This window comes from Scleropages formosus, chromosome 16, assembly GCF_900964775.1.
Source record: "Scleropages formosus chromosome 16, fSclFor1.1, whole genome shotgun sequence".
NCBI classification, from domain to species: Eukaryota; Metazoa; Chordata; class Actinopteri; order Osteoglossiformes; family Osteoglossidae; genus Scleropages; species Scleropages formosus.
Genome location: NC_041821.1, coordinates 23,740,397 through 23,754,771, shown reverse-complemented (window position 1 = coordinate 23,754,771; position 14,375 = coordinate 23,740,397). Strand labels below are relative to the sequence as shown.

Below are 14,375 nucleotides of genomic sequence, written 5' to 3'. Positions count from 1 at the left end.
TCAGCAAAGAACAGGCTGCAGTGCTCCCTCCACATTGTCCTTGGGATTATGCCATAAATCTCCTCCCGGGAACGACACCTCCCAGGGGTTGGATCTACCCACTCTCCATCCCAGAACAAGAGGCCATGCAGCAATACATCACGGAGGCCCTCACAGCGGGAATCATCCAACCATCTACCTCCCCTGCTTCGGCTGGGTTCCTCTTCGTCGAAAACTATCAAGGCCTGAACGGCATCACTGTAAAGTATCCTCATCCCTTGTCCCTAATTACGGCCACCCTGGAACAGGTCCACAGAGCCCAGTGGTTCACCAAGTTGGATCTGCGCAGCGCTTACAACCTGGTAAGGATACGCGAGGGGGATGAATGGAAGACTGCTTTTAGCACCACCCTCGGACACTATGAATATTTAGTCATGCCCTTCGGTCTCACTAATGCCCCTACTGTCTTCCAGGCTTTTGTGAACCACATCCTCGGGGTTTGGCAGGTTCTGCAGTGACTGTTGCAGAATCAGCTTTTTGTCAAAGGAAAGAAGTGTCATTTCCACCAGAAGCGGGTGTTGTTTTTGGGGTTCACCCTTAGCAGAGAGGGAGTGGCATGGACCCCGAAAAGGTAAGAGCAGTTCTCCAATGGCTGCAACCAACCACTATAAAGGCCCTACAGCGATTCCTAGGCTTTGCCAATTTTTATTACCGCTTCATTTGGGGTTTTAGTACTCTGGCCGCCCCTCTGATGGCCCTAACATCCTCGAAAAGGACCAGACTCACCTGGACTGATGAGGCACAACGTGCCTTTGACATTCTAAAGACAAGATTCACGACCGCACCCATCCTCCGCCATCCTGATCCTGATGTTCCATTTGCGGTGGAGGTGGATGCTTCGGAAACAGGGGTGGGAGCTGTATTATCCCAACGCCAGGGAGACCCTCCTAAACTATACCCATGCGCTTTCTTCTCACGAAAGATGTCACAGGCCAAGAGGAATTATGACATAGGGAATCGGGAACTCCTGGCGGTGAAGTTGGAGACACTGGCTGGAGGGGGCTCAGCATCCTTTCGTTGTCCTCATAGACCATAAAAATCTGGAGTATCTGCATAAGGCCAAACGCCTCAACCCCCGACAAGCCAGGTGGGCTCTCTTCTTCACCCGTTTTAATTTTTCTGTTTCCTATCGTCCTGGTAATAAGAACACCAAGGCGGACACCCTCTCACACATGCACGACTGGGAACCCCTAGAGCGAGAGCCTGATTACATCCTGCCCCAGTCATGTTTCGTGGCTCCAGTGCAGTTGGAGTTCAGCCAAGACCTCGCCAGAGCACAGGCCACAGAACCCAAACCTCCAGGTAAACACGCCGGAAAACAATATGTGCCCCCCGGGATGAAAGCCACCATCCTGCAATGGGGGCATGACCATCCGGCCGCCAGCCACCCTGGGTACAGCAAAACCCAAGCCCTCCTCCAGAAGTATTTTTGGTGGCTGTCGCTGTCGGAGGACACCCAAGACTACATTCAGGCGTGTCAGGTATGTGCTCAAGTGAAGCCCTCAAACCAGAAACCCGTGGGACTACTGGAGCCCCTGCCAGTACCAAACCGCCCCTGGTCCCACATAGCACTGGATTTCTTAGTGGATTTGCCTGCCTCGGATGGTAAGACTACCATTATGACAGTAGTAGACCACGTTTCTAAAGCCTGCTGTCTGGTACCCCTTCCCAAGCTCCCAACCTCCCTGGAAACCGCAGAGCTCCTCTTCCTCCATGTGTTTCACTTCTTTGGTCTGCCTGACCACATCGTGTCAAATCGGGGTTCCCAGTTCACCTCTCGGCTGTGGAAGGCTTTCTGGCAGAAGCTGGGCGTGTCAGTCAGCCTGACCTCGGGGTACCATCTGCAGGCGAGCAGACAAGTGGAGAGACTCCAGCAGGATATAAGCCGGTTCCTGTGCAGTTACTGCATGGATAAACCTCGGCAGTGGGTAAGGTACTTACCTTGGGCGGAATACGCCCACAACTCCCTACCTCATGAATCCACTGGATGCTCTCTGTTTCAGTGTGTGCTAGGTTACCAGCCCCCGCTGTTCCCCTGGCAACCCGTCTCTAGTGACATGCCGGCGGTACCGGGCCAGCGCAAAGGTTTGGCGGAACGTTAGGCGGCATCTCCTTTGCAGCCAGAACCAGATGAAACGTCAGGCGGACCGCCAAAGACATCCACTTACTTTTTTGCCCAGGCAGAGAGTCTGGCTGTCCACCAAGGGACTCTGGGGAGCCTACCTCTCCAAGAAGCTGACCTCACGCTACATCGGGCCGTTCAAGGTCCTCCGCCGTGTCACCCCTGTCTCCTACCGTCTCCAACTGCTTTCTCACCTTAGGGTCCACCCGACGTTCCACGTTTCGTTCCTCAAAATCTGCACCGTGTCCGCACATCAGCCGCAGCTGGACTCACCTCCTCCAATTCCACTGCAGGATGGAGGCGCCCCTGCCTACACTGTGCAGGCATTGTTGGACTCCTGTCAACGAGGGGAGTATCTGGTCGACTGGGAGGCCTATGGTCTGGAGGAGTGATGCTGGGTACCTGCCAAGGACGTCCTGGACCCTGACCTGATCGCTACGTTCCACAGAGACCACCCTGACCAGCCCACGCCCAGACCCTGGGGTTGTCCCCCAGGTCATCGCCCGTGTCGGGGGGTGTTGTCACGCCCTCCACCTCAGTGCAATGACGGACACCTGCAGCTGATCAGGGGACGAATGCATAAAAGGAAAGCGCGGAACGCACACAAATGCGGAACCTTGTTCAGCCTCACTATTCACTCGCGCTTCTTGTATTAGATCTCCTGACCTCCCTGATTCCCAGTTCCTGCTCCTCATCTACAACTTCCTGGTTTACTATGACTTCTTGCCTGTCTACTGGATTACTGTTTTTGAATTTGACCTTCGGATTTCGTTCGCCCATCAGTGACCATTTTGCCTGTTTCCCTGACCATGTCTCTTGGATTGCCCCATGAGTATTCTTTCTGTGCTCCGCACTTGGGTCTGACATATGCATGCATCCCAGGGGAACACCGTGACAAAGGGCTGGGGATAAAGTCAGAGTTCTAGGTCCTCTTCTGTATTCTAAAAATTTTCTACTGTAGATGGGCCAGGACATTTTCATGTTTATTTTTCAAATAGCGGTTATCCACAGTAACTAATTTTTCAATGTTTCTGCCAGCTGCTCAAAACCAATTATTTAGTCATTTCTGGAAATCGATCATTTCTTAGACACAACCTTAATTTTGTGTATACATTTATCATAGACTTTACTCCTCAAAGAAAATATGGTAATAAAGGTAATGAGATCCTGAAAAACCCTTCGTACAGTGAATTCTCATAAGTCAAAGATGTAATTACCAGTAATTTTAATGGTAAATTTTTCTTCATTCCTGAGCCCCAAAAGTGATACCCATTTATGCTGAAATATCACAAAATCCCATTAAACCTATTTAAGTCATATAGTGTGGCATTCTCAAAAGCAGAATCTGAGTTGCTGAAGGTATTGGCCAACATCAGAAAAATTTATCCAAAGCACAGGAGATGACTGAAGGTAATTTAAGTAAAGTTATAGATCATATTGCCCTCTCACATAATACGGGACAATTGTCTAAACGGCTCTTTCCTAACTGGAAGCTCCTTCCCAGATTAATGCTGCTGTGATGTCCTGGTAACACACTCTTTTCTGTTCACATGCCTTAATTCTTAGGCCCCAAGAGGAATTTAAGGAACGACTTATTGGTAGCAGCTGATTCCATCACAAACACCATGTCCTCTTTAGTCAAAGAACTCAACTCAGGTGAATATCTCAACAAAAACATATAACACACTTCTTGTACATCATCTGCTAATGAACCATAAATGAAATAAAAATTTATGCAAATCAGATATATAGTGAAAATACTGTCAGTAATAAAAGTGAAGTAAATTAAATTGTCACTCTTCTATAAAATTTAGAGATCTAGTATCTAGTAGAAATACTAACAGCAATCATAATGATGGTTGCTAGAATACATTTGGCACTTTCTTGTAAAAGATATATGAATGTATTCACATGATTTTTTTTAATACTTTCAGTAATAATGATGCTTGTTAAAGCATTTTTGGCACTTTTCTCAAACATTTAACTGCAGAATATAAAGATTAGATTTTTTTTTAAGCAGTTAGTAAACTTAGTAATGTTTTGTGCAGATTCGGTAGTCCAAGCTCCAGATATGGTCTCCTTTTATGTGACCCTGTTAATGGTTATTTCTCAAACTGTGTTTATATTAGGCTGAGATAACATCAGGTAAAGGCAGGCTCAAGGCAACTTGCACAAGGTACAGCTGAGGAGTCTTTGTGCCTAAAATTAGTGCAAGAACTGTAAAATGTTTCTGTTTCTCAGAGGCAGGGAGTGAAACAGAGAGTAATGTGGACTCTGACTTTGGGCGTGCTCAGTTTGAAGACCTCGTCCCCTCACCCACCTCAGAGAAGAACTTCCTTGCACAGATCAACGCCAGAAAACCAGGGTACCACCATGTCCAGAGATTTCCCCCAAAAATATGTTCACAGCATGTCCATCCTACTTTCCCTCCAGTCTGCTGTTATGTTCACAGATAGCCATAGTTACTGTTATTACTTCTCTGCTCTATTATTTTGTCACGACCGAATTTCTCAAAACCATTTTGCTTGCACCGCAGATATGTCACTTTTCCAATTGTCTTGCTTAAACTGTAGGTTACTCAATTTCCTGCAGCCACTCACATTAAACTTCACATTAACAGCTTTGCCATAGCCATTTATATCATCATACAGTGTAAACAAATTTCACATGCGCATTGGCGGTTGGCTGTTACTCCTTATATGAACACTTTATGGTTGCTGTAATCACTTTGTACTCATAGCATCGAGACATTCCATTTGTTCAACCTCTTAGAGCTGATTTGGGTATTGTAGCAGTGTAAAATTTGGCTGCAGTGGGTCTGATTGTTGTGTGCTTTTAGTGGCACAGATGATGCGGATGATAACAGCTATGAGAATGACTCTGTTCTGCAACTTGAGAATGAACTGAAGATGGAAGAGCTCCTCAAGCAGAGCCAACAGGAGAAAACTTATATGGTGAGTTTGGGCCTTTTCTTGAAAACCTATCACTTCTCCTCCCCCTTTATTAAGAAGAAAGAATGTTTGCAACATAAACAATTGCATCTGTTTGTGGCAGGACCCAAGTGGGACTCACTTCCAGCCTGGGAGTTACGTGCTGCAAGGCGGCCCTAAGTAGTACCTGCAACTGAGCAATGAAACAATAAGTAATTCACCTGTCACACCAACATACGGCAATCAGTCGGCTAGTCCACACACATATGAAACAGTGATGCATGAAAAGAACAATTAAGTCATAAATTAAATAGCACACTTACTATCATTAACTGCTTGTCAAAGTCAGGATCAGTGCAATCTGGAGCCCATGCCAGAAGTTCAGGGAATAAGGCTAAGCAAGGTACATCCTGGGTGGAGAAAAAATCATTTATAGAACAATTTTACTTTTTGAAAACAAACTGTCACTTTCTCAGGAAAATTCTGACAAATAAAGACAGTCCCACATTAAAACATAGTCCCCTTGGTGGATCACTGGTCTCAGCCTCTTTGTTTGTATTTAATTACATAAGAATTTCTATGCCTGCTGACGTGATCCCAATGCTTAAGTGTCCCTGGATGATAGAGCCCCTAAGTCCTTTCTTTATGAACTAGAGTATGGAAATTAGCCTTTATGCATTCATCCAAATTTAACTTGAACACATCAGTAAAAAGTCTGGCTGGTTTGGGAATGCCTGCAATACTGTTTTAAAATTATGAAACTGGAGTGCCTTAATGTATTTTGCATATCTTATCTCAGTTTGTACTTTTAACAACAGCACACAACTGAAGTTGTCCTGTCATTACCTGCAACATAATTATGGAATGGTCCCAAAAGCAACCAGCGCTGTACCAATCAGTTGCATTCTGTGTCTTGGTTGTATTAAATCGTCTATCTGCCCCATCTCTGTTGCTGCTGCACCCTGTCCTTCTTGAATCAGTGGAATAGGGACAACACCATCTCGTGATTACAGATAAAACTATATTTGTTTTAAAATTTGTTCATTTAGTAGGTTCTTTTCTCAAAAGTGACATTTTCTCATTACCGACTATGTAACTGATTTATCATTTTTTATCCAAAGTGACTTGTGCTGCACATAATAAACTCCCGACAATTAAATATGTATGCAGCAGAGAAACGTAACAAACATTTCAACGAAAAGGTTTTTGATCCCTTTGGAATTATCTATAAATGCGATCTGCTCTTCTGCTAAGTCACACTAACAGACAAACACGATGTGCTTAAAGTAAAAACACAGTTTCAGTTCCTGTCACTACTGAACACATCCAAACACGGACTATTCAGAGTCACCAGTTCACTTGAAATGTGTCTTTGGTCAGCAAACAGAGCACAAACTCCACAGAAACTGGTAATCAACCACATCCAGTCAGGCAGTCTGTTTTGCTCATATTTATTTAAATTAAAAAGGCTGCAGCTTTCCCCCCAGAACAGTAAACTGCCATATTGCATCAATGGCCACCATTCATAAAATCATTTTCTATGAGTTACTACATACCTGAACAACTAGCATGCATTACTAAGCAGAACTGCTGTGTCTCACCCTTCTTTAGCTCTGATACATCCATTGTTGTTTCTTTGTTATCCCAGCTTTTTTGGTGGCAGTTTTATCTTTTCTTTTCATCCAGATGTTGTCCTTCAACTTTAACAATGGAAGCACATTACCAAAATATCAAAATCCTAGAGTTCATGGTGACCACTTAATCATTATCTAACAAGTCACAATTTAGTTTGTGCTGTGTCAGTGCAGGTGGGACTATTTCTCACTCTCATGAATTACCACAAACAAGGACTTGGCTGTGCAATTAATTTTATTGACCTGAAACTTTATTAGTTACAAAGGAAATTTACCTGGTTGCAGCACCTTGATATACATGCACATGATATACATATGAAAGACAGATACACATGTGAACGCATACATACATACAATGGTGAAACAGATAAGCAGAAAAGTTTTTAAAAAAGTAAGTTTATGTATATGTGTATAATATGATATTTCTATACATATATATACCTTGAACAATGCAGGGGTTAGGGGCAGTCGAAAATCCGTATATAACTTTTGACTCCCCAACAACTTCTCTACTAATAGCCTACTGTTGAACGGAAGCCTTACCAGTAAAAACAGTCAATTAACACATATTGTGTATGTTATATGTATTATATGCTGTATTCTCACAATAAAGTAAGCCAGAGAAAAGAAAATGTTAAGAAAATCATAAGAGAAAATACATTTACAGTACTGTACTGTATTTATCGATACCATAAGTTTACATCATCTGTTTACAAGATGAATTGTCTGTGTCTGTCAGTACCTACATCAATATTGTCTTATATGATACAAAACACTGTAGATGTTATACATACAACACTAGACATCAAAAATGAAATGATATGTAAAAAAGAAATTCATATTTATTTACTGGTATAATGATTCATGCATTGATAACAAAGAAGCAGCAATATGATTGCTTTACAGTAGCCTAGCCTATACATTAATGAATGTATCATTAGAAAATTTTTATGGCATATAGTATTACAGTCATATTCATAATACAGTATTGGAAAAAAAATCTACGTATAACTGGACCCGTGCAGTTCAAACCCGTGTTGTTCAAGGGTCAACTGTATATACACACCAGAGGGCAGGGTGAAGTGATATGATGTAAAGGGTATTGAAATAGCACAGAGCAATCTCAGTAAAACTCTGTCATTAAGAGGTCATTACCATCATAGCAGTGTCAGGAGTCGATGTCGAACCTGATTGCTCCCTGTAGAAATGAGTTCCTGTATCACTCTTTGGAGCATTGCAACTGGACCAGCCTATTACTGAAAGTACTGCTGTGTTTGATCAAGGTGGCGTGCAGAGGAGTGAATCATTGTTCATGATGGACCAGAGTTTGTTTCCACCTAGAAACCTCATGTCTAGGACTGAGCCAGCCTTTGATTAACTTGCTGAATCTGTTAGCATCTCCTGTGGTAATGGTACTGCCCCAGCATTCCCCGACAAAAATGACTGGACCACCTACTGCTAACTGATAGAATATCTGAACTAATTTCCTCCACACTCCAAAGGGTTTGAAACTTCTCAAAAAATAATGGCGGCTCTGTCCTTTTTTAGCAGAGGGTCTGTGTTGCATGTCCGCACCAGGCAGTGTGTGTGTGTGTGTGTGTTCGTGTGCGTGTGCGTGTGCACGTACACATTAAAATGCTCTTTAACTGCTTTATATGCATGTTGGTTATTCACAGGTTAGGTTCATCAGACAGAGCTCAAATGAATAAAAAATTTACTGTAAGATTTTTATTTATTTATTCAGTTTTCACACACAGTGTGTATTCAGTTTTCATCAGCTATACAAATAAGGGTCACAGATGACATGACTCACAGATGACATGACTTGGTGTTGTATCTAACTTCAGAGGTTAACAGGAAGGCAGCCAGGACTCTCCCTTGTGGGGTCCCTGTGCGCCACACAGCCAGGTAGCCTAACAAACTGTAGTCTTCTAATCAGGTAGTCCTGAATCCAGGACACAATGATTGGGTCCACCTGTGTGTCTCCAAACGGCTCAGACCCTGTGGTGTTAAACACACTCGAGAAATCCAAGATGATTCAAGCAAGACGTTTTCTTCATCTTTTTGACATTTACCAGGTTCACATTCATCACATTCAAATTGAAAAATACATCTTTGTTCCATTTGTTCCTTACAAACGTCTCTGCCTGTTTATGTTGTGGACTAAGGGCTAACTAGCTCATGGAAGAGTCGTTTTTATTAACATAACAAACAATGCACTTTGCAGGTTGCAATAATTAATTTTTTATATTTGGTACATTCATCCAAAACAAGTTATGGTATGTTTTATACAGCTGGCTATTCTTGCTGGAGTGTTTCTAGGTGTGTACCTTGCTCAAGGGTACTACTGCCCTAGCAGGAAATGGGGCTTCATGTTCCAGACTATTTAAGAGCTACCTGCTGCCTACTGCCACTATTGCTGAAGAACAGTAGCATGAAATTGCCATCAATCTGCTGCATTTACTCTATGTAAGTAAGAGCCCTAATCAATCATTTGTTCCATCCAGCAGAACAAGCCAAAAGGGAAACTAGGCAGGAGGTAACTGTGTGTACCACCTGTTCCCAGATGAACACCAGCCAAACAGATGAGGGGATTTCCACCACAAATGAGGATTGCTGCGTTTACACCTGCGAGGAACAGGGGCTTCTGGGCCAGCCAGAGTGGAATGAGAAGATGAGTAAACTACTAAAGACACAGCCTTGCAGCCAACACCACCATTAGAGTCTCCTTTTGAACTGTTGTAGTTACGTCTTTAAAATAAGCATATATTCATTCAGTATTGTATATTAGGTCTAGTGAGACTTGGACAAGTTTGGCTGCAGCTGTGACTGACAGCAATAGGGTTTCTGATGCTGTTATCACTGATTACTGTCCTTACAGCTACAGATGTATTTTAAGTGTAAGTCACATGACAGATACTCTGTTTTATTTATTAAAATTGTGTTTTGTTTTCTTAAAAAAAAAAAAAAACTTATTGAAAGGCATAAAAATGCAGCCAATCTGATATATGTGTCATATACTACTGAACAAGCACTTTTCATCAATAGTGATTTCTTCTGGTTTGATATAGAGGGATATTTAGAGTTTGACCTGACTTGAATTGCAGAGTGTTCAACAGTTTTAAATTATCACAACCAAATTGTTATTGTAAATACATACACACATATATATGTATATAGATACATATGTGTATTCATATGTGTGTGTATGTGTGTATATATATATATATATATATATATGTATATATATATACACATACACACACAAACACACATTGCACATCTTTTGAAAGCTTTGTGTGTGTGTATGTATATGATATATACATTCACACACGGTTGGTCCCCTACTTATGAATTAAATTTGTTATAAGAGTTGGTTCATTACTTGAAAAGTCTGTAAGTCGAAGGTAACACAGAGGAGCCCAGGGCCTCCTGGTAAATTTTATATGCAAGTGATCATGTAACGTAATGCACATCGGCAAAAGCGGTGGTACTGGACTTCAAGAATCGCATGTCTTGCACTTTTGTTTACTCAGAGTTGTACACTGCACCTGCTAAATGAATAAATGTCAGCAACTGAGATATGTCCATGGGAAGATTGAAACTACGGAGCTTTTAACCACAGACTGGCTCTATTGCTCTCTTCCAGCCTGCCTCCCTCCGGTGAGCCAGGGCAGCTCATGAATGTACCTGGCCGTTTTGAGTCCTCTGGTGGAGGTATTTAGGGCACAGTGTAAATAAGAAAGCACAATACTGAATCGTGGCCAAAGTTAGACCAGGGCAGTTGTTCTCACCTGCAGCTCTGAGATCCCTTTCTACCCAACACATCACATGAAATTCACAGATACCCAGTACAAGCGTAATAATAAAAAATAAAAGCAGAAGTAAAAGAAAGAAATTCAAAAGACAATGCGTAGTATTTTATTCATCCTGAAGTGCAGACCACAGTTGTGTATCAGCTTGGACCCGAAAGTATTACAGGAAAGTGCTGGATGGCAGAGAGACGTCGCTCATTGATGGGCTCAGAAGTGGTAGATGTAGAAGGCAAAGAATCATCTACAGGCTTGTTCACCTTCTTTTTGCTTCCCTACTCTTTTGATAAACACAATTCTGCACTTACTATTTGCTGTAATTATTTGTCAGTCCATCAGGTGAAGCTTTGAACTATGATTCGAATTAGTATGCTGTTTTTATGAAGAAATGCTAGTTTATAGTATTAGTACAAGTTAACTCGTCAACTAAGTTTGTTAGTTTAAGGTGTATAAGTTGGGGACCCAATGTGTGTGTGTGTATACACACAAACAATATGTGTACTCATATATATTTTGCTTGATTATAAAATTTCTAACATCAGACTAGTGAGGAAAATCAGAAATGATACATGTAAAAAGTTTTTACTCCACAACATATCAAAGTTAAAACTGTGAGCCAATTGGGGGACTCAACAACAAAGCTGTCTAATACCACATGTGCCATATAATTTAATTTCTCTGGAATACTTCTGTTTCTTTCTCATTGTGTTTTATAGATAATTCATTTTATTTTATCAATAAAAGCATGTGTTGTTGAGAGATGGAGAGCTTACTTACATTACTTTATTTGGTGTGTGGCCTTTATTTATTGTGTATTTGGAGCTGATAAAAGTGAGGTTTCTAAGGGTGATATGGATTTTTTGTGTCGTTTAGGCGTTACGCCATTTCTGGTGGTAAAGCTAGTGTCTGTATTATTAATTTCAAGATGCAGCTGTTGACATTGATTTGAGTTATAACAATTTATTAGTTTGACTTTTTATTTTTTTTTTCCTGAATTGTTTGGTACCTGTAGAGTTATTCTAATCAAAGTTTAGATTTTTTTTTTTTTTTATGACTCTTGCATGTATAAAGTGATTGAATTGAGATTGCTTTTATTCTAGTTAACACTAGGCATAATATACTATTCATAAAGTTTTTGTATTGTGTGCATTCAACAAGTTATTTTATCACAGGAAAACTAGGGATAGGCAAATAAAGCAATGCTGTTATAAAATAAATTCTGTGGTTTAATAGTTTGAATTTTCCATATCAATGGCTTCACACAACAGTAGTGAAAAATACACCAGTGGATGGCATCTAAATCAGATTGTTCCAGATTTCATTTTCTAGACAAACACCTATTAGGGCTGTGGCCCCAAAATATAATTATCATGGATCCTGTCTAACTGTCTGTGATCTGTTAAAATACCAAACAGCAATGCAAGGTTTATCTGTTAAGCATATACCTTCTGATATTTATTATTTGGTTTACTTTTTCTGAAACTGAACTCCACTCTTTGTTTGGGAGAAAGAGAATTTGCCTTTAGTGTGTGTATGTGTATGCCTTTAGTATAAAGTGTATTCTTAAATAAGTTGCTTATTCATATTTCTGAGCACTTAAAAATAAGAGTGCTTCATCCCCCAGGCATCTCACATGTCAGTTTTGTGGCTGTTTCTAAGTCAGTGCAGTATTGCGGTTACAGTTTTTAAGAGCCATGTTGTCAATTTCAGCTTTACTAGTACATGTTTATAGGAAATAAAATTTCAAAAATTAATTTTGTACAGCAGTAACTGTTGCTATTTCTGCTTTTTAGAGTTAGGAGACCTAGAATTATGAATTTGGATATATGAAGTCCGTGGGCTATGATGGACTTACCACTTTTAATGTTGCTTTTTCCATTTTTAGCTATTCTTTTATATTTTATGATGCGTATTAAATAACCTACCCTTGTGTAGGAAACTGACAAATCTGCCAAAAGAGAGCAGTCTTTGTGTTCTTGTAGCTGATGAGCAAGGGCCTTACACTCCAGGGGTTAACAATAGTCTGAATGGGAAAAAAAAAACGTAAAAGGGAGCTTGTTTCCTTTGATAAGCAAAACTAAAATTATGATGGATATGAGAGACTAAGACAGAACTAAGTTCTGAAATCAACAACAGACCAGGAAATGGGCTTTGAGCAGTAGCAGGTTGATCTGACCAGTTATTCCTCAACTTACAACATATACATATATGTGACATTATGACCCAGACATACAATAGCTGTCCCATCAGCCTTATTTTATTTTCAAGTTCCAATGTTTGGTCACAAAATCTATTGACAATTGCTCCATGTGCTGTACAGTAACACCAGCTGTTGCTCTGCCACAAGGTACCATATTTGTTATTGACTGACTGTGTCAATCTCCAGTTGTTTCAATTACAGAAAGTTTACTCTTTCATTTCATTCAAGTTACCTTTTTTATAATGGCAAGCAAGTGAGATGGCAAGTATTCTGGTGGTGCAGAAAAGCAAAAGACAAGAGAATAGTACTGTACATGAATTACTTCACCAGAAACATAGACAAAAAAAGAAACCGAAAACCCTTTTATGTTTATTACCTATAGGTGTCACACTTCAGCAACATATCAAATACACTCAAAGTTGGAAACGTGTGTCTGAGTTCTCTCTGCCCTAGTTTACATGGCTGTCCTTCCACAAGGGAGAAACAGAAAAAACTGGGTAACTAGCTACTATGAGGAAAAGTTGTAAATGGAAAGAAAGTCCTGAAAAATTATATTCCTATAACTTCATAAGTATGTTTCAGTCACCATAACATAAAAAAATTCCAGTCTGAATTTCATGCATGGAACAGCTAAAAAACTGCATTCTGTAAAAATGTACTTAATGTAACTGTAGCAAGGTAGCAATCAAGATATTCATTTTTCAAAGTACTGTACTATACTTATACTTTACTATAAGAGATGAATTTGATTTGCGATGAATTAGATTCCAGGTAATCCACAACAAATGTGTAATGAATGATTTTATAATAATAGAGGCAATATATCAGTCTATAATTGCTGTCATCACAACATTTTTTTCTAACGTTGCTGCTTTAAATTAGTGTGCATGAAAATTACATTATTTCCTAGAATTAATGTTCAAGCATAAATGTTAAAGACTGAATCATAAAAGCTGAATCTTAACGTGTATGTGTATGTAGTAGGTCCATAGTGAAGGCATCTGTAACGTAACAAATGCATGTAGTATGAGAATTCAGACTAGCTATTAACTCACATTTATGACAAATGCCTCAGAAAACAGACATTCCAGTTTAAAAAATATGAGCCTTGGTGATGTGAAGCACTACGTAAAGTAAGCAGCATGCCTTTCGGCATACTGCATGGCCTAGTTTCTCCCATGCATTTCATTTGTGTACTAGGTGTGTGTCTACACAAACAGATGTCACAGAAACCTTGAAAGTTTTTGTCACACTTTAAAACAATCTTCAATTACAGTTATGAGACCCAAAGCAAAATAATTTTAAAGATAATGTTAAATGAAGATTAAAAGGCACAGGAAAGCCTTACCTATCAGTTTAAAACTTGAAATGATAAATGCATACACTCCCCGTGCCTCCATGGATTTCCTCCTACAGTCCAAAAAGGCGTGTGTGACACATAACATGGGAGAAGACCAGTATGTGCTTATACACCTTTATTCAGTTGTGTCCCAGACCATGGAACAGGTCATGGGGGGTGAGGGGAAGTGGTGCAAAGAGAGGGGCTCTCGTTGGGCCTGTGGGTCTGTGTAGGGCTGTCTGGGGTTGTTGTGCAAAGTGGAGGCTTGTATGTTGTGTATTGGCTCTATTTTCAGGCTC

At 40.6% G+C, this 14,375-nt stretch overlaps 1 protein-coding gene across 13 annotated transcripts in view; it reads left to right on the top strand.

The window, feature by feature from the left end:
- Window positions 1-9,933, top strand: part of dtna (dystrobrevin, alpha) — a 105,474-nt gene extending 95,541 nt beyond the window's left edge. For 9 of the 13 annotated variants that reach the window (XM_018750902.2, XM_018750900.2, XM_018750898.2 and 6 more), the window contains 4 exons: window positions 3,728-3,817; window positions 4,403-4,526; window positions 5,001-5,115; window positions 9,292-9,933. In XM_018750902.2, coding sequence (XP_018606418.1) covers window positions 3,728-3,817; window positions 4,403-4,526; window positions 5,001-5,115; window positions 9,292-9,447 — 485 coding nt within the window. In that variant the 3' untranslated portion in view covers window positions 9,448-9,933. Of the gene's footprint in view, window positions 1-3,727; window positions 3,818-4,402; window positions 4,527-5,000; window positions 5,116-5,215; window positions 5,304-9,232 lie in introns of all 13 variants that reach the window. The other 4 variants (XM_018750905.1, XM_018750908.1, XM_018750907.1 and 1 more) reach the window with 4 other exon arrangements.
- Window positions 9,934-14,375: the final 4,442 nt, after the last annotated feature.